Below are 23,576 nucleotides of genomic sequence, written 5' to 3' on the forward strand. Positions count from 1 at the left end.
TTAGGAAGTCGTTGACTGTCAGTTTTCGATGTCCTGCTCAGTTCTCTGGATTTTGTATCCTCCTCCCATTTTTCCTGCTTCGATTGAATTTATGATGCTTTCTACTAGTGGTGGGACGATTAATCGGAATCGTTAATCGTAAGAATCGTGTATTTTGGGAGGTATCGGAATCGCATCGTTAAAAAATACCTTAATTTTCCGATTCCTTCATTACGATTCTTTTAGTCTGATGTTGAAAAAAAAGAAAAAATTTTTCTGATATTTCTAACCGCAAGAGAGAAATAAAAAGAAACCAAAGAAATTCATTATTAACAGGGCAATGCTTAGTGCCCCTCCCTTACAAGGTTCATTCATTCAGATCTATTGTAATCAAAACTACAAAGGAGTTAACTTGAAAAGAAGTATGCAGGGGGCAGGGCTCTACATTGCAAGTAAAAATTAAAAAAAACGCTTATCTTTTTGGCGATTGTTTTTTTTTACTGACAAATCTTCTAATAGTGAATGAAAATGCTTTTTCAACTTATATTTTCTTAAAATAAAACGAGCAAAGTCAAATTATTTAAACAGTAAAAGGTTTAATAGAACAATATACTTTTTTTTCTTTTTTAAAAGAAGGCTTTTGAAAGAAATATCTCTAAAATGAAATTGATCACGTTGTATTATTTCGCAAAGTTTTGACAGTAGTCGGTTTCTTTTGAAGTTTCAAAAAAATCGACCCCATACCTATCTCTTCCAAACCTAAAGTTATTAAATAACCCCTTCGTTAATTTAAGGGTAATTAATTCAATTCAGTCAAGTTTTTTTTTTTTAATTTCATTGAAATAAAATCCATTATTTTTTTTTTTCTCCAGAAAGATAAAACCCTGAATTGGATTATATTAAAAGCAGAATAATATAATCTTTTTTCTAGAATTTTAAATTGAAAATTAAAAGTGTTTTGCGCAGTTTTTTGCCGAACGAAAAAGAAATTAATATATTTTTTTTAAAAGGTTTTGTAATCAATTAATTTTTATGTCTAAATAATATTTACGGTTAATTAAATAATTTCATTTTAAAAAGTATTTATAAATAGAATTTTACTAAGGACTTATAGTTTAGCAATATTGAACCGCATCAACCATGTGTGAATTGAACACAGTCAACCAAAAAAAAAATTCAAAAGAAAATGCGGGTTTGTATTACTGTACACATAGATTCGAAAAAGTTGTCAAAAAACAAATATATAACAAATAAATGTTATCAAAGGCAAGATAAGTTATTTTTCTACCTAACTGGATATATTTTTCGGGTTTTTATTCAATGTAACATGTTTATTCAGCTCGAAAAGCATACAGTGTTTACCGATGTATTGGAAAATTCAAAATGGCGCCCGACACTCTCTTTAACACGGTAAGTTCAGGAGAAGATGTTATAAATAATAAACTATACAAAATACTGCTAGAAACTCGCTCAATATATGTTACCGTGACATATTTTGACATATATTCGGTGTTTTTTTAATAGTATTTTGTCTAGTTTATTATTTATAACACCTTTTCCCAAACTTACCATGTTAAAGAAAGTGTCGGGCGCCATTTTGAATTTTCCAATACATCGGTAAACACTGCATGTTTTTCGAGCTGAATAAACATGTTACATTGAATAAAAACAAAATAAATTACCCAGTTTGGTAGAAAAGTAACTTATCTTGCCTTTGATATTATTTGTTTGTTATATATTTGTTTTTTTGACAACTTTTTCGAATCTATGTGTACAGTAATACAAACCTGAAAATGCATATTTGCATTTCATTATGTAAACTTTTATACATTGGTTTCAAAAATTAAATTCTATAAGTTTTTTTTGTTAACTACCGGTTGGTACAATTTACCACCCCATCCCTTTATATTTTTTTCTTTTTGTCTTTTTTAGCGGATTATTTTCAATTAATTATCCAAATAAGTGACTAGCTTTAAAACAAAATTTAATAGTAAATTATTTGTTTACAGATAAACTGAATTTTCTAATATGGCCCAAAGTCCAAAAAAAAAGTCTTTTTAAAGATGATGAGTTGAAAGCCATTTGCAAAGTCTGTCAAATTAAAATATCGCGAGGAATAAAACCATCTAACATGACCACAACCAACATGTTAAAACATTTAACTATGAAGCATCCAAATAAATTGGAGGAGCAAAATAAAAAAGAAAAGGAACAAAAAATTACCAACTAGTCACTCAGAGCAGTTTTATTAGTGAGGGTCGAAATCGCAGTGTCTTTTTTTTTTTTTTTTTTTTTTTTTTTTTTGCCTACGTCACCATCTAGGTGTCACCATTTTTTTTTTTTTTACCCTCCTTAACTTCAAAGAGTAAATACAATATATACAACTAAAAAAATGATTTTTAAAAATGCTGATTCCATTCATGAAAAATTCTTTTAACTAAAAATTAAAATTTAGGTAAAGATAGCTGACTGACAGCAACAGGAGCACTGGTTAACTACTGAACCACGTGGAAAGGTGTGGGGGGGAGGAAAAAAAAAAGGAAATTAAATGATGATAATAAATTATGATAACCGTCTCTGAAAGGCACTAAACTCCTAAAATTTACTTCTTTAAAATTTTAGGCGGCATTCCCCGGCGATTTTAAAGCACTCTCTCTCTCTCAAAAAAAAAAAAAAAAAATTTGATTTTTAAGTTTGGGAAAGATATATTTATTATAACCAAATTCCTGTATGAAGACTGGATCTACTTTATTGGACGTTAATTTGTGAGATAAGTAATTTTTCAATGTTTAATGTTTTTAAAGTTTCAATTATCAATTAAATTTTTTTAATTGCATTTATTTTTCAATTTATTTAAAAAAAACAGGGTTTTAAATGTATTTTTCAAAGTAACAAGCTTCGAAAGAAACCTAATAAAAAAAAAATCACTCAATTTTTAATTTCGACAACCCTGAGAATTTAATTATTAAAAAAATATTGAAATGTGACATTTTTTTATTTAACATTTCTATTAGTTCAATTAATTTTCTTTCAATAATTCATTTCACTCAACAAACTTCACCATTTTTTGTTTGTTTTTTTTTTATCTTTTTCTGTAATTTTGGTAATTATGTTTGCTCAATTTTATCTAGTATTTCACTTGTTTTTTATAGTGGTATCATTTTTATATGTGTTCCTTTGATATACCCTATTTCAAAATTAGTTTGGCTAAACTTATTCTTCACGTTAGAAACGTGTAAAAGCAATGAAAAAGTAAGAAAAAATAATAGGTGTTAACTACTCCTTGTGAATTATGGAGGTCTGAAGAACTGCCGTCACAAATACAACTATCAATAGCTAAACAAAAAATCGTTTTTGAAATTCCTTTAATTGTAACTTTTCGCTATACCTACCTTTTGGTATAAAACACAAAAACTTTTGATTAATGGTATTTCTCATATATGGTCGTTAACTTTGGAAAGGTTATTTTGTATCTACGGCGCGATGTCACGTGGTATATTGTTTTTTGGTCGAGTTGAACAACTCACACCCCCTCTGTAATTTTTTTTACCGATAGTTTCATTAAATTCTTTTGCTGGATTTTCATTGATTACACACTAATCTAATAGATTATGAAAAAAAAAAAAAAAATCTACCATTATTTCGACATTTGGAAGGGGTGCTCACTTTTTAGTTACAACGTTCTGGTAAACCGGTCACCCATTTTGTAACCATCGATATTTTTTTTTTTCTCATAATCTGATAGATTAGTGTGTAAACAATATAAATCCAGCGAAAGATTTAATTAAAACTATCGGTGAAAAAAATTACACGGGGGGGGGGGGGGGAGTTGTTCAACTCGCGATGTTTGTTTTTTATGAAATTGTTTTTTATAACAATGAATGGACATATTTTTTATTTTTTTTATTTTTTTTTGTTTTTATGAAAAGAAAGTTTCATTTTTTTTTTCTTACTTCGTTTTTATTTTTTTTGTTAAGGATTCAAGTCCTATAGATTTACAACATTCTGGTAAACCGGTCACCCATTTTGTAACCATCGATTGTTTTTTATAACAATGAATTTTTTTTTTTAAGTTTATTCTTATGTGTGTTTTTATGAAATAAACGTATCGATTTTACACAATCTATCAGATTATGAAGAAAAAAAAAATTTCCTTCTGGCAAATTGGTCACTCACTTTCGGAGAACGGAAGTGAATGTCAAGAAATTGCATTTTTTTTATTGCCCTTTTATTGCGCTTTTTTTTTGTTTTTATTAAGACTAGTTATTTTTCCATTGTGAACACGTGGTAATTAATTTTTAATTATGGCTACCTCCGGAAACCCAAGGTGGGAGTTAATGAAGAAAATGAATGAAACGCCAATAGATTATGCCAGGGAGAAGAATTTGATAGCGCAAAGTAAGGTTTGTTCATGTGGCCATGACATGGCCCTGCAGAAATATGGGAAAGCCAAACTGGAGGCTTCTGTTGGAGATGCTGCCGCTGCAAAAAAATCACATCATTACGGAGTGGTACACTTTTTGAACACGCAAAAGTGACCATTTCCACACTGTTACAAATAATATACGACTTCGTAACACAAACTCCTGTTACAGGGTCGGCAAACGCCATTGGCATTAGCGAGAAAACATGTATCCAGTGGTATCAGTATTGCCGGGATATTTGCTCCAGTAAAATGCTGAAAGACTGGGAAAAGCTAGGCGGTCCGGGACATGTTGTAGAAATAGACGAGAGTCTATTATTTAAGAGGAAGTATAACATTGGCCGAGTGACAAACCAGATATGGGTTGTAGGGTTCTATGACCGAACCCAAAGGAAAGGATTCCTGCGGCGAATCTCGGACCGCTCAGCAAGAACATTGGAGCAAGTAATTGTGGAATGTGTTGCTGTCGGGTCAACAATTTATACAGACCAGTGGCGGAGCTATTCTAATTTAGGAAATCTCGGATATGTGCACGGGACAGTCAACCATTCGGAACATTCGGAAGTCTGCACAAACAGTATTGAAGGGTACTGGTCAAGAATTAAAAGACGCATAAAATACATCTATGGGTCTTCCGGAGACATGAAATCGTCCCACGTTGATGAAGCAATGTACCGGGAGGCATACCACATGACAGCAGACAAGGGGATGGAGAATTTTGAAACATTTCTCCAATATGTCAGTGAAATCTATAGGACTTGAATCCTTAACAAAAAAAAATAAAAACGAAGTAAGAAAAAAAAAAAAATGAAACTTTATTTTCATAAAAACAAACAAAAATAAAAAAAAATTAAAAATATGTCCATTCATTGTTATAAAAAACAATTTCATAAAAAACAAACATCGCGAGTTGAACACCCCCCCCCCTGTAATTTTTTTCACCGATAGTTTTAATTAAATCTTTCGCTGGATTTATATTGTTTACACACTAATCTATCAGATTATGAGAAAAAAAAAAAATATCGATGGTTACAAAATGGGTGACCGGTTTACCAGAACGTTGTAACTAAAAAGTGAGCACCCCTTCCAAATGTCGAAATAATGATAAATTTTTTTTTTTTTCATAATCTATTAGATTAGTGTGTAATCAATGAAAATCCAGCAAAAGAATTTAATGAAACTATCGGTAAAAAAATTACAGGGGGGTGTGAGTTGTTCAACTCGACCTGTTTTTTTTTTTCATTACGCACGTTCATTTATAAATTATTAAATCAAATATTTATCTTTTTTATATTTAATTAGTATATATTTTCTTTCTCTTCCGCTATATTTTTTTTATTTAATTCATTAAATCTGTTAATTATGAGGAGCAAAATAATGAATCGTGTGTATTTATTCTCTAATTTTCTTGTTTTTGTTCTGTTATATAAATTCTATTTTATTTGTTTTTTCTCTGAAGGATAAATTCTATTTTCTTTGAGTTTTTTTTTCTGTATTCCAATTAAGTAAAATAAATTTTGCTCATTTTTCCGTTTAGTTTACTGTATAATAATTTTATTTAAACCAAAACACGACGATGTAGACATAAAATATCTCTTCCAAAGTTAGGGAACATATTTGGGAACTACTGACCATAAGTATAAAACTACCTGGTATATTTCAAAACAATAAATTCCCTAGGAATCGGAATCGGAATCGTACTTGGTATCGGAATCGTTAATCAATATTTTCCTGAAATCGGAATCGGAATCGGATAAAAATTAGGAATCGTCCCAACACTACTTTCTACTAACCTGCCAAAATAGCTTGCTGTTTTTGCTTCCTTCTTCAACTGTATGTACGGAAGATTTAATGAAAATATATCGGTTTGTACAGACTTGAAAAGTCTTTGAATTTTGACTTTTGCCTTGAAAAATCCTTGAAAACCTGGAAAATTTCCTGAAAATGTCTTGAAAGGTCATGAAAGTTTTATTTATGTCTAGTAAAAATAAAATCAAAATAAATACTATTAAATAATTTTTTAAATATTAATAAAAAATACCATTAAAATATTTTTTAAATATTGAATAAAAAAAATTTGAAATACTTTGTTTGGAAATTGCATAGTAGTAGTGCAGATACAAGAGTTACGTCCCATTACAAAATAAAGGGACATAACTCCATTTTTTTTTTTTTTTTTTTTTTCCAGCGTGGTCTAGTTTTTAGTTATCACGAATTTTTTTCTCAATTTTTGTTTGGAGGAGGGATTCCAAAGTCCTATTTTTGCTTTCATTTATAATTTAATTTTTGGGAGAGGATGGGTGGTGGAAGAAAGCCATAACCCTCCCCTCCCTAAAAAAAAAACTTGTGTAGCCGGACTTTTTAATGGCAGATTCCCCCTCCCCCAATAAAATGAGGCTGGACAAAATGGCAGCCATCTTGGTTGGAAAATTAAAAACTGTAAAGAGAGTTAATATTTGAGATGAAATAAAAAAAAAAAAAAGCATTTAAAACTACTTTAAAAAAATGATGCAGATAGATTGCAAAATTAATTTTTATTGGCTATGGTAACATTTATTTGTTGTATATTTGATTTTTGACCACTTTTTCGAATTGTTGTGGATTGTAAAACAACCTAATTTTGTTTTGAAAACTTGAATTTTATCTGACCGTTCACTGGAAAAAGCAGGGAAGGGTAGAGCGATAGCCTTCGACATATCTAAGGTTTTTGACAGTGTATGGCACGATGGTCTTCTAAGGAAAATCAGATCATATGGTATCACTGGAAGAATACATAATGTAATTAAATCCTTCTTAAGCAAGAGAAAAATCCTTGACGGTCGTACATCTAAACAATATGATATAAATGCAGGAGTACCTTGGGGTCTATCCTCGGACCTTTATTATTCCTGATATTCATAAATGATCTCCCTGATAAAATTGTTTCCGAGATGGGTATATTTGCTAATGACACCACTCTGTATAACAGGAACGAGGGGAAAACAAATGAACACATATCTAAGGAAATGGCAGAAACTGTAATGGAATGGGGACAAAATTGGATGGTCACATTCAATGCTGCCAAAACTAAGCTTGTTTCTTTCAATAATCACAAGAAACCTTCTCTACCACAAATAGCAATGGCCAAAAATACATTACCTGAAAGTCTTTAAATTCTTTGGCCTAATGTTCACAGGGAACATGAACTGGGATAGATACATCGAGAGCATTGCCTAGGCTGCTGTGAAGAAGGTAGGTTCTCTCTATCGTGCTAGAAAACTATGTACGCCTGAAAATATCCTGTACTTCTATAAGGCCACCATTCACCCATGTATGGAGTAGTGTTGTCACATTTGGGCTGGTGCATCTGTTACTAGTCTCTCACACCTGGACAGAGTTCAAAAGAGAGTCGCCAACCTGATAGGTCCTGAACTGTCATCTAGGCTTCAGCCTCTGTCCCATCCTTCTATCTGTTCTACAAGTACTTTAATGGTGAATGCTCTGACAAACTACGAGCACTTGTACCCCCTCAACATAAATACCCCTAACAAACCCGACAAGCAGCTAAATCCCACCCCTTCACAGTAGAGATCCCTAGGTATAAGAAAGCCTTCTACTCCAATACTTTCTTCCCCAGAACTGCTAGACTTTGGAACTCTCTTCTGGGATTCTGCTGTCCCAACTGTACTGACATGCAGAAGTTCAAGTGTAATGTGAACAGATATCTTGCTAGTCATCTCCCTTCATAATACCCCTGCAACTTATGTCCCCAATAGTAGCCCCCCTACTTCAAAGTGGGCCTGTGCCTTGTTTGGGGTGAAAATTGAATTAAAAAAATAAATAAATAAAAAAGACATTGAAAATTTGTACTAACCTTGTATAAGCACTTTAATCTATACTTGTTATATGAGGATCTTTATCCCTGGGGGTCTGACATGTGTTGGTGGCTCGTTTCCCATGGTGCACACCCCTTTCCTTAATAAAGCCAAAGCAAAGTAAAACTAACCCCAAGTCCAAGTGCAGGGACTGAAGTATATCCAAACACTCGAAATCAGATGGAAATGTAATACACCTTTATTTTGAACAGTAATCTCTCAAATTTGCATAAACCTTTATGTGTATTTATTTGAGAATTTTTTAAATATGAGGATCTGCAAATATGCATTGTTTAAATCTATTTTTGAAAATTATCTTTACTCCATTTAGATTTGTAAAAATTCCTTTCAGACTAGCCAATGGATAAGGGTGATCTCTCAATGCCTTGTTTAAATTCATACTTAAAACCCAAAGTCAGGTTATTACCAAAATTTCTTTTTCTTTTACACTTTTTTCTTTCACACTTTTTTCTTTCATATTTACTGCTAGCGACTTGCATTCACCATACTCAACTTTTGATAGCACTTCCAATTTTCTCAAGCCTATCCAATTCTAAATTCTTATGATGCAGAGGAAATATTTTGCTAGTGAAAAATTGATTGTATACTCAGTGTCAACTGAATTTTGCAAACATTTTATTACATTTACGAGAAAAGAGTCCACCAGAAATGAATTCATTTCTTGGTTTAAATTTATTCATGGAGTCTTTAATTTTTACATTTTGGTGAAAAATTTATTGGCAAATCCCAACAGCTTAAACTTCTCCATCCAATCTGTGACTAGAAGATTAACCGAATTATTCGCCACAAATACTTATAACCCGAAGGTTTTTTTTTGAAATGCGAGCCTTTGAACTTTTTTAGCGATTTAGTGAGTTGTTTGATCAATTTTCTTCCATGTATGAAAATAATTGATAAATCAGAAGTCTAGTCTAATTGCATTTTTATGTTTCTTTTTAATATTTTAACTTGAACAAATTTTCCAACATTTTCAATTTCTTAGGATTAGGTGCTATCTTTTTGTTCTGCAATTTGTGCTTTTATGCCTTACACAATCGCATTAAAGCATTTCTTAGTTTTATGGTAACAATCTCTGTATAAATGCATTCGTCTGAAACTCAAGTACAGTTTAGGGCCCAAACTTCTGAACTCAAATTTTATTGATGAAGTCATTTTTTCTTGTGGATTTAAAAAAATATTTTAATGTTTTTATTTTTACTAATCTACAAATACAAAAAAAAAAAAATTATTCACTTTTTATAATTTTAATCTAAACATGTTTGCTTTTTATGCACATTTTTTTATGATGAATTAAGTTTTTTAATTGTTTTTATATTTTTGTTATAAGGAGATAACAACCGCCAAGTACATCTTGGCTTCCATGTTACTGAAGAAGGAATTGATGATATTGACGTTGAGATTGAATCTAAAGATTTGAAAAAATTATGGAATACGTGAGTGAATTAGAAATTTTTATTAAAAAATTTCAATCATGAATTTTAAAATTTTGTTTAAAATGCAATGAACATGTCCCTGCTCCCACATTAAGAATCTTTGAATAGTAATGCCCATCAACCATAAAAAATGCTTTGGATATTTCAAAATTTCAATGTAGTTCTACTAAAATAGTCATTTTAAAAACCAAAAATCAAAATACCACCATATTGTTCAAAAATGAATATCTTTCGATATGCTTTAATAAATAATAATCTATATAATGTATTTGAAGAATTTTTAGAAAAGTAATCATAAAAATGTTAACGGCCATTTTATGTCAGATTTTTTTTTTTTTTACCCCCGGCATCATTTCTCTATAAGGAAAATGAAACTTGGAAAACAATCAGAAAAAAACCATGAATCTCACTTATTGTTGGTAAAAAATTAATTTATCCATTTGTTTTTTTTTGTCATCTTAAAAATAAAACTATAGCATGACGTTTTCAAATATCTTTCACTTTCAAACTTTAATTGTAGTAATAAATGACTTTAATTAAAAAAAAAATGATTTTACTCTTTCAGGCGATTATGTGCCTTAAAAAAAATGAAGGGAAAAAAGTAAAAAAAAATGATAACAAAAATAATTTAGAAGAGAGGGTAGATCATTTTCGCATATAAATTTAAATGACCCTCATTTTCTGCTCATTCTTGCCTTTTAGAGCAGTTTTCTTGAAATTTTTTCCATTTAAAAAGTTTATATATATATATTTTATTATGCTACCACTAAATCTTAAGTTCCAGTAACAAGCCCACCTCCTAAAAGTGCCTCTCTTGAACCTGTCTTACCATTAACCTTAAATCTGAGTGACAAGTCCCACTCCCCCAAAATGTTTAACCCTACCACTAAGCCTAAGTCCGAATAGCACTCACTTTAAAATAAAAACCCTTTCATAACTCTACCACTAACCCCAAGTCCAAGTAGCAAACCCCCATCATACAAATTGTCTTTAAACCACACACACACACACACAAAAAAAAAAAAATGGGACACTGCACTCTTTAAAAAATGCACATGATTTGTTTCTCATAAAAAAATTAACAGCACTGAAATGGCCTAGAAATGGTAGATTAGATTACATTATATGTAAAACTAATCCCCCACTTTAAATTACTTTTTGTTCTGCCGAGTTTTCAGGATGTTCACACATAATTGCCACTAGCCCTACCACCACTAACTTGAATTCCGTCTAGCAAGCCTCCTCTCCTACATAGACCCTCTTAAAAACACACATAATTGTCTAAAAAAATAAAATTCACAGGATTTATTTTCTATAGAAAAAAAAAATGGTTAACTGATGTTAGAATGGACCTAAAATCTAAGATTATTTTGCATTAAATTTTTATATTAAATTTATATTTTTGTTTTTAAATTTCTGTCAAGTTTTTCAGTGTGTTGCTGGGAGTGATTTAGCAGGTGTTAATCTATAATAATACCAAAGAAATTTTGCAATATATTAATTTTTAAAGTCCTAGTATTAAATTTAAGTTTCTTGTACATTACAATTCAATTTTGAGTTCTTTAATACAAATGAAAAAATTGAAATGGTTTAACATACTTCAATAATGACATACATAGAAAGAGCTTCATAAGCTAAGAAAGAATCTTTTAAAATTTTTTAAATCCAATTAAAATCAAGGAAGTTATGACTATTTTTGTGCCTTCCATGTTTGGATATTTTCCCCTCTTTAAGATCATATGCGTTTTATCACATTTTTTACACTACCTTTTCAGTAAAAGCTATATCTTTGTTAAAACACAAAAGTAAGCAATGAAATTTGGTATGTAAGTGTATTTCTGTGCAAGGAACCAGAATATGCTACTGAAAATCTCCAGAAATGAATAGTTTTCAAATGCAATAAATGCACATAAATATGCTGTAATTCCTTAAAAATGCCATGTATCCATTAAAAGAACTGAAATTAAAGAACTCAAAGTTGAATTGTAATGCATTTTATGTGCCAAAAACTAAAATCGAAATCTAGGACTGGTTAAAAATAAATATATTGCAATATTTCTTTTGTATTATTGTACTTCTGTTACCCCTCCCCATCTGACCACCTCTCCAAAATATGTGATCCTTCCTTTATAGACAATTATGTGAGAACACTTTGAAAACTTTAATGAAATATAAACAAAATTTATTTTGGAATTTAATGTAAAATGATTTCCCATCTTAAACCATTCCAGCGGCAGTAAACCGATTTTTTTTTTTTTTTTTTTTTTTTCTATGGTAGATAAATCCTGGGAATTTTTTTTTCTTTCTAAAAGGTGATTATGTGTGGTTTTAAGAGGGTCTTTATGCAATTATAAGACTTTGGGTTAATGATAGGGCTAAGGGAAATTATGTGTGAACATCCTGGAGACTTAATAGAAACAAAATAAAAACAATTTTAGAATTTAGAGCGGGAGTTAGTTTCACAGAAGTTTAATATAAAATAATTTACCCTTTTGAGACCATTCTAGCGCTTTAGGACAGTTGACAAATTTATTTTTTTATGGGAGATTAATCATGTTCACTTTTCATTAAAGAAAAGTCTTCTTTTTGACGCTTATATGTAGCTTACCGAGGAATTTTGTTTTGTGAGGAGCTCTGCCACTTGGACTTAGCATTATTGTTAGGGCTAAAGTTTTAGTAGCAATACACATGAAAAAATTGAAATAGCTTAAAATATTTCAATATTGGTATACATGGAAAGAGCTTGATGAGCTAAGAAAGAATCTTTTTAAATTTTAAAAATCCAATTAAAATTAAGGAAGTTATGACTATTTTTATGCCTCACACATTTGGATATTTTTCCCTCTTTAAGACCATATGCGTTTCGTCACATTTTTTACACTACTTTTTCAGTAAAAATGTAATATCTTTGTTAAAACACAAGACTAAGCAATGAAATTTACCATGTAAGTGTATTTTTGTACAAGGAATCAGAATATGCGACTGAAGATCTCCAAAATTTCATGGTTTCCAAATAATCTGCAGTAAATGTGCATAAATATGCAGCAATTCCTTAAAAATGCCATGTATCCATAAACAGAAAAGAAGTTGGAGAACTCAAAGTTGAATTGTAATGTGCTTTATGTACAAAAAACTTAAATCTAAACATAGGACCATTTAAAAATGAATATATTGCAATATTTCTTTGGTATTATTGTAGATTAACACCTTCCCACCCAACCCCTTCTGACCACCCCTCCAAAATGTGATTCTACCTTTTCAGGCAATTATGTATGAAATGCCATGAAAAACTTTAATGAAAGATAAATAAATTATTTTAGAATTTAATGTAAAATAATTCCCCATTACAAGTCATTCTAGCATTTTAGGGCAGTTAACTGTTTTTTTTATGGGAGATAAATCCTGTATGCTTTTTGTTTTATTTTTTTTTGAGATGATTATGTGTGGTTTTAAGAGGGTTTCTATGCAATGAGAATATGGGGAGGGTTGCCATTCGGACTTTGAATTAATTGTAGGGCTAAAGAAAATTATGTGTGAACATACTGAAGACTTGACAGAAACAAAAACAATATTAATGAGGGAGGGCGGTTAGTTTCACAAAAATTTAATTTCAAATAAATATCTTACAGAAAGTTATGTGTGTGTGTATTCGACAGGTAAATAAGTCAGCAAATGTTATATTTAGTTTTAATTTAATAAGAAGCTGCGTTACGAAATTTCGAAGAAAATTCCATAAACTTGTTGATTTCTATTTTCGAGGTTGAAGGTGTTTATTCCATAGGCCGTTTATACTATGCTCGAGCAGGTTGTAAAAATACCTTTCGTTTAATAAGTAGAAAAAACATAACGGGGTTTATATTACTGTACACATAGATTCAAAAAAGTTATCAAAAAGCAAATACATAACAAATAAATGTTATCAAAGGCAAGATAAGTTACTTTCCTACCTAACTGGATATGTTTTTATTTAATGTAACATGTTTATTCAGCTCGAAAAACACAGTGCTTACCAATGTATTGGAAAGTTAAAAATGGTAGGCGACTATCTCTTTCACACAGTAAGTTTGAGAAAATGAGTTAAAAATAAAACCTAGTCAAAATACTGTTAAAAACCTGCCGAATATATATCCGCCTATGTCACGGTAACATATATTGAGCGAGTTTCTAACAGTATTTTGTCTAGTTTTTTATTTATAACTCATTTTCCCAAACTTATCATCTCAAAGAGAGAGTCGGCCGCCATTTTAAGTTTTCGAATACATCAGTAAACACTGTTTTTCGAGTTGAATAAACATGTTACATTAAATATAAACACTAAAAACATATCCAGTTAGGTAGAAAAGTAACTTATCTTGCCTTTGATAACATTTATTTGCTATATTGTTTTTTGACAACTTTTTCGAATCTATGTGTATAGTAATACAAACAAGATTTTCATACATCTTTTGATTTGGAAAAAAACATTTGTGGCTGTTCGCAGTAAAACATTGTTTTAATTCGCTGTTCAAAACTAATGCAATGAATAAAATTGCATGCAAGCTATATATCTACAAAAGTTTTTGTAACCATTTTTTCAAATTTGATCAGAAATGTGAGAAATTATAATGGATTCATAATGCCAGATTGGTTGGGATTGTTGTTATTATACATTCTGAAAACCGAATAATTCAAAACTAATGTTATTCTGATAACAAAATAGCTCTAATTAAACATATCAGAACATTTATATTCATATTTTCATGTTTTCTGGTGCTACCAGATAAGGCTGCCTACTGGCTTTCTGAGACGAAATGCACCTACATCGATTTCTGTTTTTGTTTTCTATTCTCTTTTGTAAAACTTAATTATGTTCTACAAAAATAAAAACAAAATCAACAGCCCCTCTCCCTTCTCCCCTCCTTTCTTTTTCCTTCCCTACTTCCCGGTCCTAGATATGACCTTAAACTATATCTGATGGTGAGGCCCCAGTTTGCGGGCTTTGGGGAGCGTGGAGCCACCCTTTAATTGCCATTGCTTCCAGGTCCACTCTGACCCTGAGTGGTAGTACCTGTTAGGGTCCCAACTATGGGTTAAATAAAAAAACAAACCAAAAAAATAAAATAAAAAATAATAAATACATTCTATTAAAAAATTATTCTTCAAAATTTGATCAGATTCCACTGGACCCTGTCGGCAGGGCATCAGAATATGCCGACTACCCCCCTGCAGAGAGTAGAAGTCCCTCAATGGGGCTACCTGTTGGCCGTAGGTAGCGACCCGTAATACCCTTAGGATGGGATACTGGTGGTTGAGAGATTTGTAGGTCAGGATTTAGTACCCCCACTTCCCAACACACCACTTTGGCCCTTACTGGGCTAGACAGGCGGTCGGAGGGGCCCGATCCGACCAATCGGCTGGTCACGTCAAGCCCCACCATATATCGCTCACCCCATAAACCTATTAACACAATATGCCTATCCCTTCCCCACAAATAACATCTACTCCCTAATATATGGTGGAGAGCAGTGACTGAGGGTCAATCGACGAAGTGAAATATCTATGACATGGCTGCAAACCCTTTAAATTACTTTGTATCCCAAAGTAACATCAAAGGAAAACAGGTGCTCATAAATGATATCACATAAATCGAGTATATCACCTTTGTATCCTTGTTGAGCCTGGGCGAATGGGTTTCCCCCCAGGCACTTCCCATATAGGGCTCCGAGGTGGGTGGGGAGCAAAGATGATGAAAAACCAACCTTTTTGATTATGGCTTTTTTTACCCCCAAAACCCCCAAAAAAGAAACTTCTCTGTTTCCGACATTTCAAGTTCAGAGGACGAACAGAATTGCTTAATCAATGAAAACACAATATTTCTAGTAATGGAAACACCTGAAAAAAATGAAATAAATAAAATTTCACCTTTTACAATGGAAAAAATTTTCTCTCAAAAAATAAAACCCAAAATGATAAAAAGACTGCAAAATAACACCATACTTATCGAATTGAAACAAAAACACAAGCTAAAGAAATTCTCAAATGGCAAACCTTTAACAATATCAAAATTAAAACTTATCCCCACCCATACCTAAACTCCTCAAAACGAGTCATTAGATGCAGTGAACTATCAAATTGCTCGACTGAGGAAATTTTATCTAATCTATCATCCCAAAGTGTTACAGATGTAAAAAGAATAAGAATAAAACGAAATGCAGAAACTATATTGACAAATACATATATACTCTCCTTTCACTCCACAAACCCCCTAAGTGAGATTAAAATTGGATACCTAAAAGTGAATGTTGAAAAATACATCCCAAACCCTCTAATGTGCTACAATTGTCAACAATTTGGACATCACCAATCCAAATGCACCAAATCACCAATATGTATAAGATGTGACTGCAAAAAAGACTCCAAGTGCTCAAACTGTAGTGAAAACCATTCAGCTGACTTCAAAGGATGCAAAACATGGCTAAAAGAAAAAGAAATAACAATAAAGTACATAAAAAATATAACCTTCTCGGAAGCCAGGAAAATTATGAACGCAAGATACTCGGAAGTAACCAAGAATGCTAAAATACACACAAATCAAAGTTGTCAAAGTTATACAAAAAATCCTCCAGAAATAAAAACTGAAGAAATATCTCAATTGATAAAAGAGATGAAAGACCTAATGAAAGAAATTAAAACACTAATCCTGAACTCTGGAAATAATCAGTCTACAAAAGAGAGTACAACAAAAAAAACAGAACCAACAAATCAAAAAACTCAAATCAAACAAAGAAAAAGAAAAAACTCACCAAATGAAAACAACCTTTTTACAAACAAATCAAATGAAACAACACCATCAACCAATAAAACGAAAACTAAAGAAAAAACAAACAAACCAAGATCTAGATCCCAATCAACCTCAAGAGGAGGAAACATAATAGGAACACTGGAGGAGATGGAAGTAGAAGATAAAACACCCCCAGACAAATAAAATGACAGACCACAATAAAAAAACTCAAACTATCATTCAATGGAACTGCCGAGGACTTAAGGCAAACATAAACGACTTGCTACTGTTGATATCTAAACTACGACCTGCTATCATCTGCCTCCAGGAAACATTCCTAAAGACACACGATAACATCACTATAAAAAACTACACCCAATACAACTTTATACACAATACTGGACAGAGGGCCTCCGGAGGTGTATCGATTCTAGTTAGAAGCGACATCCCTCAGAGCGAAATAACTCTAGACACCACTTTACAAATAATTGCTGTGAAAACCACTTTACATAAAACTATCAACATTTGCTCCATGTATATCCCACCACATGACCCCATAAATGAAGCCGAAGTCAACAAAATAATAGAACAACTTCCTAGACCATACATCCTACTAGGAGACTTTAACAGCCACAACATCATATGGGGAAGCAATAAAACAGACATAAAAGGTAAAAAACTAGAAAATATCAACAATAACATTCTGTCCCTCATGAACCAAAACTCCAATACATATCTCCACCCTGCCTCAGGTACATACTCAGCCATTGATTTGTCGCTATGCGACCCAGCCACATTAATGGACTACAGCTGGCAAGTGTATGATGACTCATGTGGTAGCGATCACTTTCCCATCATACTTGAAAACTCAATCCTGATTGAAGATAACCTCCTCAGATGGAAGCTAAACAAAGCAAATTGGGAGTAATATAAAACCCAATGCAATGCAAAACTAATAGACAAGGATGAACCGGAGAACTCTATGGAACACTTCACTGATACCTTGATGTCAATAGCTGGGGAATGTATACCCAAAGGCTCCAAATCAAAAAAATATAAAAGACCTTGGTTTAATGAAGATTGCCAAAAGGCGGTAAGATTATGTAAAGCTGCACTGCGAAAATTTAAGTCGTCCCACTACCCACAATCTAGACCAGTTCAAACAAAACCGAGCAAAAGCCCGTAGAACAATTAAGGAGGCCAAAAGAATGTCATGGAGAGTCTATATCAGCAAACTGAACTCTAACACCAAAACAAAACAAATCTGGAATATGGTTAGAAAGATAGCTGGTAAAAATCAACCAACACCGCTAAAACACCTGTCAAATGATAATACAAAAATAACCAGCAAAAAAGATATAGCAAATGTACTCGCAAAAACCTTCTCAAAAAACTCCTCTAGCAAAAATTATAAACCACAATTCAAAAAAATCAAACTAGATGCTGAAAGAAACAAACTAAACTTCAACTCAGACAATGTAGAAGACTACAACAAACCTTTCACCCTATCTGAATTAACCGATGCCATAAACAGTTCACACAACACTGCAACAGGGCCAGATGAGATCCACTACGAGTTCTTGAAACAACTACCTCAATAATTTGGATCAGGGGTAAACTCCCTGACATATGGAAACAAGCAACAGTGATCCCCATCCCCAAACCTAATAAAGTTAAGTCTGATCCCACAAGCTACCAACCCATAGCATTGACAAGTTGCGTATGCAAAACATTCGAAAGAATGCTAAACAAAAGATTAACCTGGTACCTCGAAGCAAATGGCCTGATAACAAACCTCCAAAGTGGATTTAGAAATAAAAGAAGCACCATTGACAACCTGGTACGCCTGGAAACTTTCCTTAGAGAGGGGTACATAAAAAAAGAACACATAACGACCATCTTCTTTGATTTGGAAAAAGCGTACGAGACAACATGGGGATATGGCATTATGAAAGATCTGCACAATCTAGGTCTAAAGGGAAGACTACCCAAATTAATAAAATATTTTTTATCGGACAGGAACTTTAGGGTCCGTGTGGGATCCACCCTTTCTGACCTCGAAAACCAGGAGGAAGGGGTCCCACAAGGAAGCATACTATCAGTCACTTTATTTAATATAAAGATTAACAATATTACCAAATGCCTAAGTCCTGGAACCGACTGCTCCCTATATGTCGATGACTTCTTGATCTGTTATAGATCAAAAAATGTCCAAACAATAGAGCGACAATTGCAGCTGAACCTAAATAAAATAAACCAGTGGGCCACAGAAAATGGTCTTAAATTTTCTGAGTCTAAAACGAAGTGCATGCACTTCTGTAATATTAAAAAAATGCACAACGATCCAACCCTCAAACTCGATGGCAAAAAAATTGATATTACTGATCAATATAAATACCTAGGGATCATTTTTGACAAAAAATTGAATTTTATTCCCCATCTGAGATATTTAAAGCAGAAATGTCACAAAGCACTACAATTATTAAGAGTTGTCGCTAACACAGACTGGGGAGCAGACCAACAAATGCTCCTAAAACTATATAGGACTCTAATTCGTTCGAAACTGGACTATGGCTGTTTCATTTATGGGTCAGCAAGGCCTTCCTACATAAATATCCTTGACCCCATTCACCATGAAGGACTAAGACTAATCTTGGGAGCATATAGAACATCCCCCAAAGAAAGTGTTGTGGCCTTATTTTAGGAGTTCACAATATCAAACAGGAGAGTCGGTAAAGTCATGTCAACGATTAGGCTGGCATGGAATCTCTGATTAGAGAGTCCAAAATGGCTGCCTTTCACAGCGATGGGAGAGTCCATGTGAAGACAGGAATAGGGGTGTCAGTTACCCCAGAACACCCCCTCCGAAGATTTATTTCCCTGAAATATAATTTTTTCTCTTAGGGTTGATTTCCAAAGAGTCCGTCAGCTTCCTTTTTCTAGTGGAACGACGTATTTCCGTACTGGTTTGAGGAGGTTCCAGATCAAATGCCTCGTATAGGAGGTCCATCGTCTCTTCTTCAGATGGAATTTCACTTGGCTCGTCTGAAGTGCGTTTGCGAATTTGGTTTAAGTGTTTCTTATGTGTGGAGTGTGGTCCTTCCACCATATAGACCATACGACCGATCCTGTTAATGATCGTTCCCCGCTCCCAGAAGGTACTATTATCTTTATGCATTTGGAAAAATATCTTTTCTCCCGGCATGTAGTTCTTCTTGGGTATCGTCAGCTTGGTGTGTTTTACCTGCTTTGGTAATAACTTATCAAAAACTGGCCGTATTTTCCTTGCAAACATTACTTCCGCTGGAGACATCTGGGATGGTGTGTTTTCGTTGGGTGTTATGCGGTACACCTGAAGAAATTTTTGTAGGGCTTTTTCGGATGGCGTGTCCTTAGCCTTCTTCAAAGCTCTCTTCAGTGTGTCCACAAATCTTTCTGCCTGGCCGTTTGACCTGGAGTGGTATGTCGGAGTTGTTATGTGGTCCACTTGGAAGTCTTTAATGAACTCTTTAAAGTCCCCGGACGTAAACTGAGTGCCGTTATCTGACACTAAACAGTCGACCACTCCGAATCGTGCAAATAACTCATGAAGAGTTTTTATGGTGAAGTCCGTAGTTGGGCTTTTACATCTAAAGATTTCGGGCCACTTGGAAAAACTGTCCACTATTATAAGGTAGTAGTGTCCATCAAGTGGTCCTGCATAGTCCACATGTATTCGTGACCATGGATAGTCGGCTTTGGGCCATGGACTGAATTGAATAGGTGGTGCTTTCGCAGCTAGAGCACATCCTCTGCATGATTTCACTTTTTACTAGAATGTCATCTAGGTATCCTATAGAAAAATCAAAGTCGCTCAACATAGTGTCGATTATTTGCTGAAAGATAGCCGGGGCGACCTTGATCCCGAAAGCTAACCTATTAAACTTGAACAGTCCCCTGTGGGTGGTAATACACAAGAGTCTGGAGCTTTCTTCTTCCACAGGAATTTGTAGGTATGCTTCGCTTAAATCTAGTTTTGAGAAAATTTTTCCTCCATTGAGTTTTGTAAATACTTTCTCGGGGCTAGGTAGTGGGTAGTGGTGATCCCTTAGTTCTGTATTCATCCCTGTCGAGAAGTCTGCGCAGATTCTAATATCCATTGATTTTTTCTTTACGTATACAGTGGGGGCAGCCCACTCACTGTAGTCGACTTGGGTCAGTATTCCTGTCTTGATGAGTCTATCTAGCTCCTCGTCAATTTTTTGTATGGAGGCAAATGGTATGCTGCGTTTCTTTTTAAAAATCGGGGTGATGTTATCTTTTAATTCGAACTTCGCCTTCATTTTTGTGCAGCAGCCTAATTTGCCCGAAAAAACATTAGGAAATGACTCCATCAAGTCTTCCTTAAGTTTTTTGCTTCGGCTGTAGGGCTGTCTATTTTCTGACAAAAATCGCTCATGGGAGATTCCCAGAGTTCAAATTGTTGAATCCAGTCTGTCCTGAAAAGATTATTTGATTTCTTTAACACAAACATTTTTAGTGTTAAAGTTTTGCCCTTCAATGTTACATTTGTAGTGACTTCGCCTTCAAACCTAATGCATTCTCCCGTTACCGAGTGAGCCACTCTGTTGGTTTGTCTCATTTTTGGTTTGCCAATTTTACACCAAGTATTATAGTTTATTATGGACAAATCTGAGCCACTGTCAAGTTGAAGCTTTACGTTTTTGCACCCGATTTTGACTATTACGTACTTCCGTACATTTTCATCTTTCCCTAGAATTCTCGTCGTTTTGACGTAACTCTTGCGAGGTCCTTTTACTCTGCAATGCGAGGCTTTGTGGCCATTGCGTCTGCATAGATCGCATTTACGGGACCGGTAAGGACAATCTTTCTGCTAGTGGAGTTCTCCACATCCTCGGCATGGGTAACGTGGTAAATCAGGCTTATTTTGGTATGTTTCCTGAGTATTGCGTTTGGTTTTCACTTGACTGTTTGGGAAGAACGGTTTTTTATTTTGTACTTTCTTGATGTATGATACATTTGCCTCTTCTATATTTCTGGAGTCCTGTTTCTCAGAAATAATTCTTTGGCATTCCTCAGCCAATTTTTGAAGGGTAATATCCGGTTCCTTTTCGAGTGTGTTCAATGCCCTGCGTCTGATTTCAGCGTCCTTGGTTGAGACTAAACCTTGAATAAAAATAAAGACCTTGAAATTGTCGGCCGTTAACGAAGATAATTTAAAATTATCACAATGCCTGTTCACGACTGACGCAAATGTTGTGTAGTCTTGGTCTTCTTTGCGAGTCAGGTTTATACATTTCCATCTCTTATGGAATAAACTAGTTTTCGGGCAGTATAACTCCATTAAGGATTTTACAGCCTCGTCAAATGACAATTCGTTTGTCTGTTTTGGCAGTATATAGTCCACGAACTTACTATGTTCCATGGCTCCCAATTTTTGTAGTAAGAGACGAACCTTCATCTGCTCGCTCCAAGTTTTACAATCAATTCTGAACACGTCGCCGAATCTGCAGAAATAGGCTTCAAAAATTAATTCTTCATCAGGCCGGTACTGAAAAGTTTCCAACGCTGACCAGATTGCAGTTTGGGAAAAAACGTCCTTGTCTGACTCTCTACTGTCTTTTTTAGATATAACCTTAGATAATATTTCCAACTTTCTCTTTGCTTGTTCTTGCATTTCAAGTATTTGGGCATTAAATTGTTTTCTTTCTTCTCTTTCTTCTTCTCTTCGTTTTCTTTCTTCTCTTTCTTCGAACCTTTCTGCTTCTCTTTGTCGTTTTTCCTCCCCATTTGCTTTCTTTCTTCTCTTTGCTTTTGTATTTCGGAGAACTGAGTTTGCTACAACCGTATCATAGCAGCTATTTGTTTTGAAAGTTCTTCCATGTTGAAAAATAACTAGTCTCCGAATTTCTAGGTCTGAGAAATTTCACCAAGAAAAAAACAATTTTATGAAGATGATATATGAAATAAATATTCACACATGAGGAGGGACAGAAGGAAAAGAAAAAAAAAAGTTCCGTGTTGTATCTTAGCAGAAAATGTAATAAGACACTTAAAAAGTTTTTGTTTAATTTCCATGAAAGGAAAAAAAAAAAAAAAAAATAGTGAATAACTGTACTATTTGTTGAAGTCAGAGAATTTTGCCAACATCAAAAGTATTTAAGAAATATCAGAGAGAGAAAAAAAAAAATCTTTTAAAGTTACCGTTTTTTTTTTTTTTTTTTTTTTTTTTAAGTCCATAAACTTTTTTAGTTTCGACTTTCAGTATTTTTCTAATTTCCTTTTGTTGTTGTTGTTGCTGAAATATTTTCCTTTTATAGAGTTGTATTTTTACAATCCTCGAATATGCTTTTATGGTCAGTACATATCTACATTAGCACGTTGGTAGAACTTGTTTCCATAAATAATTGAGTGTCCTATGTAGAGTCGGTTTAATGACTTTTCTGTTTCTGTTTTTATTTTTCTCGTTCACCGTAACAGAAAAAAAAAAAAAATGGTTGCTTGCCAGCTAACCACACGTGTGTTCAAAAATATAAAAGCGTAAATTCAAGTTCACCAATAACTTTTTTTTTTTTTTTCTTGTTGTTGAAAAAAAGAAGTAAACTTGTTGAACTTTTTAAAGTTGAATCAGAAAAATAGGAAACCCGTGTGTTCAAAAATACAAAAGCGTAAATTCAAGTTCACCAATAACTTTTTTTTTTCCAGCATAGAATGTAATCTATTTCGTTTTAAAACAAGAAATTGATTAGGACAGCAATATATATTTTTTTTCTACCCACAGTTTTGGTTTGGCGATAACTTTCTTTTTTTTTTTCTTGTTGTTGAAAAAAAGAAGTAAACTTGAACTTTTCAAAGCTGGTAGAAAAATTTAAAGTTGAGTCAGAAAAATAGGAAAATAGACGTTTTTGATTATTAGTCCAAAGGAAAGGGTCCCTGTGAGGTTTTTTCATTCCTACGTCGCCAGATGTTGTGGCCTTATTTTAGGAGTTCACAATATCAAACAGAGTCGGTAAAGTCATGTCAACGATTAGGCTGGCATGGAATCTCTGATTAGAGAGTCCAAAATGGCTGCCTTTCACAGCGATGGGAGAGTCCATGTGAAGACA

The 23,576-nt window shown here is 33.3% G+C and overlaps 1 protein-coding gene across 4 annotated transcripts in view; it reads left to right on the forward strand.

Moving 5' to 3' along the window:
• Positions 1 to 23,576, forward strand: part of LOC145246782 (centromere protein L-like) — a 296,745-nt gene that overhangs the window by 243,597 nt on the left and 29,572 nt on the right. For all 4 annotated transcript variants that reach the window (XM_080108575.1, XM_080108576.1, XM_080108577.1 and 1 more), the window contains one exon: positions 9,605 to 9,710. In XM_080108575.1, coding sequence (XP_079964701.1) covers positions 9,605 to 9,710 — 106 coding nt within the window. The remainder of the gene's footprint in view (positions 1 to 9,604; positions 9,711 to 23,576) is intronic.

Source organism: Euprymna scolopes, chromosome 24, assembly GCF_053919585.1.
Source record: "Euprymna scolopes isolate OS-2025 chromosome 24, ASM5391958v1, whole genome shotgun sequence".
Taxonomy (NCBI): Eukaryota; Metazoa; Mollusca; class Cephalopoda; order Sepiida; family Sepiolidae; genus Euprymna; species Euprymna scolopes.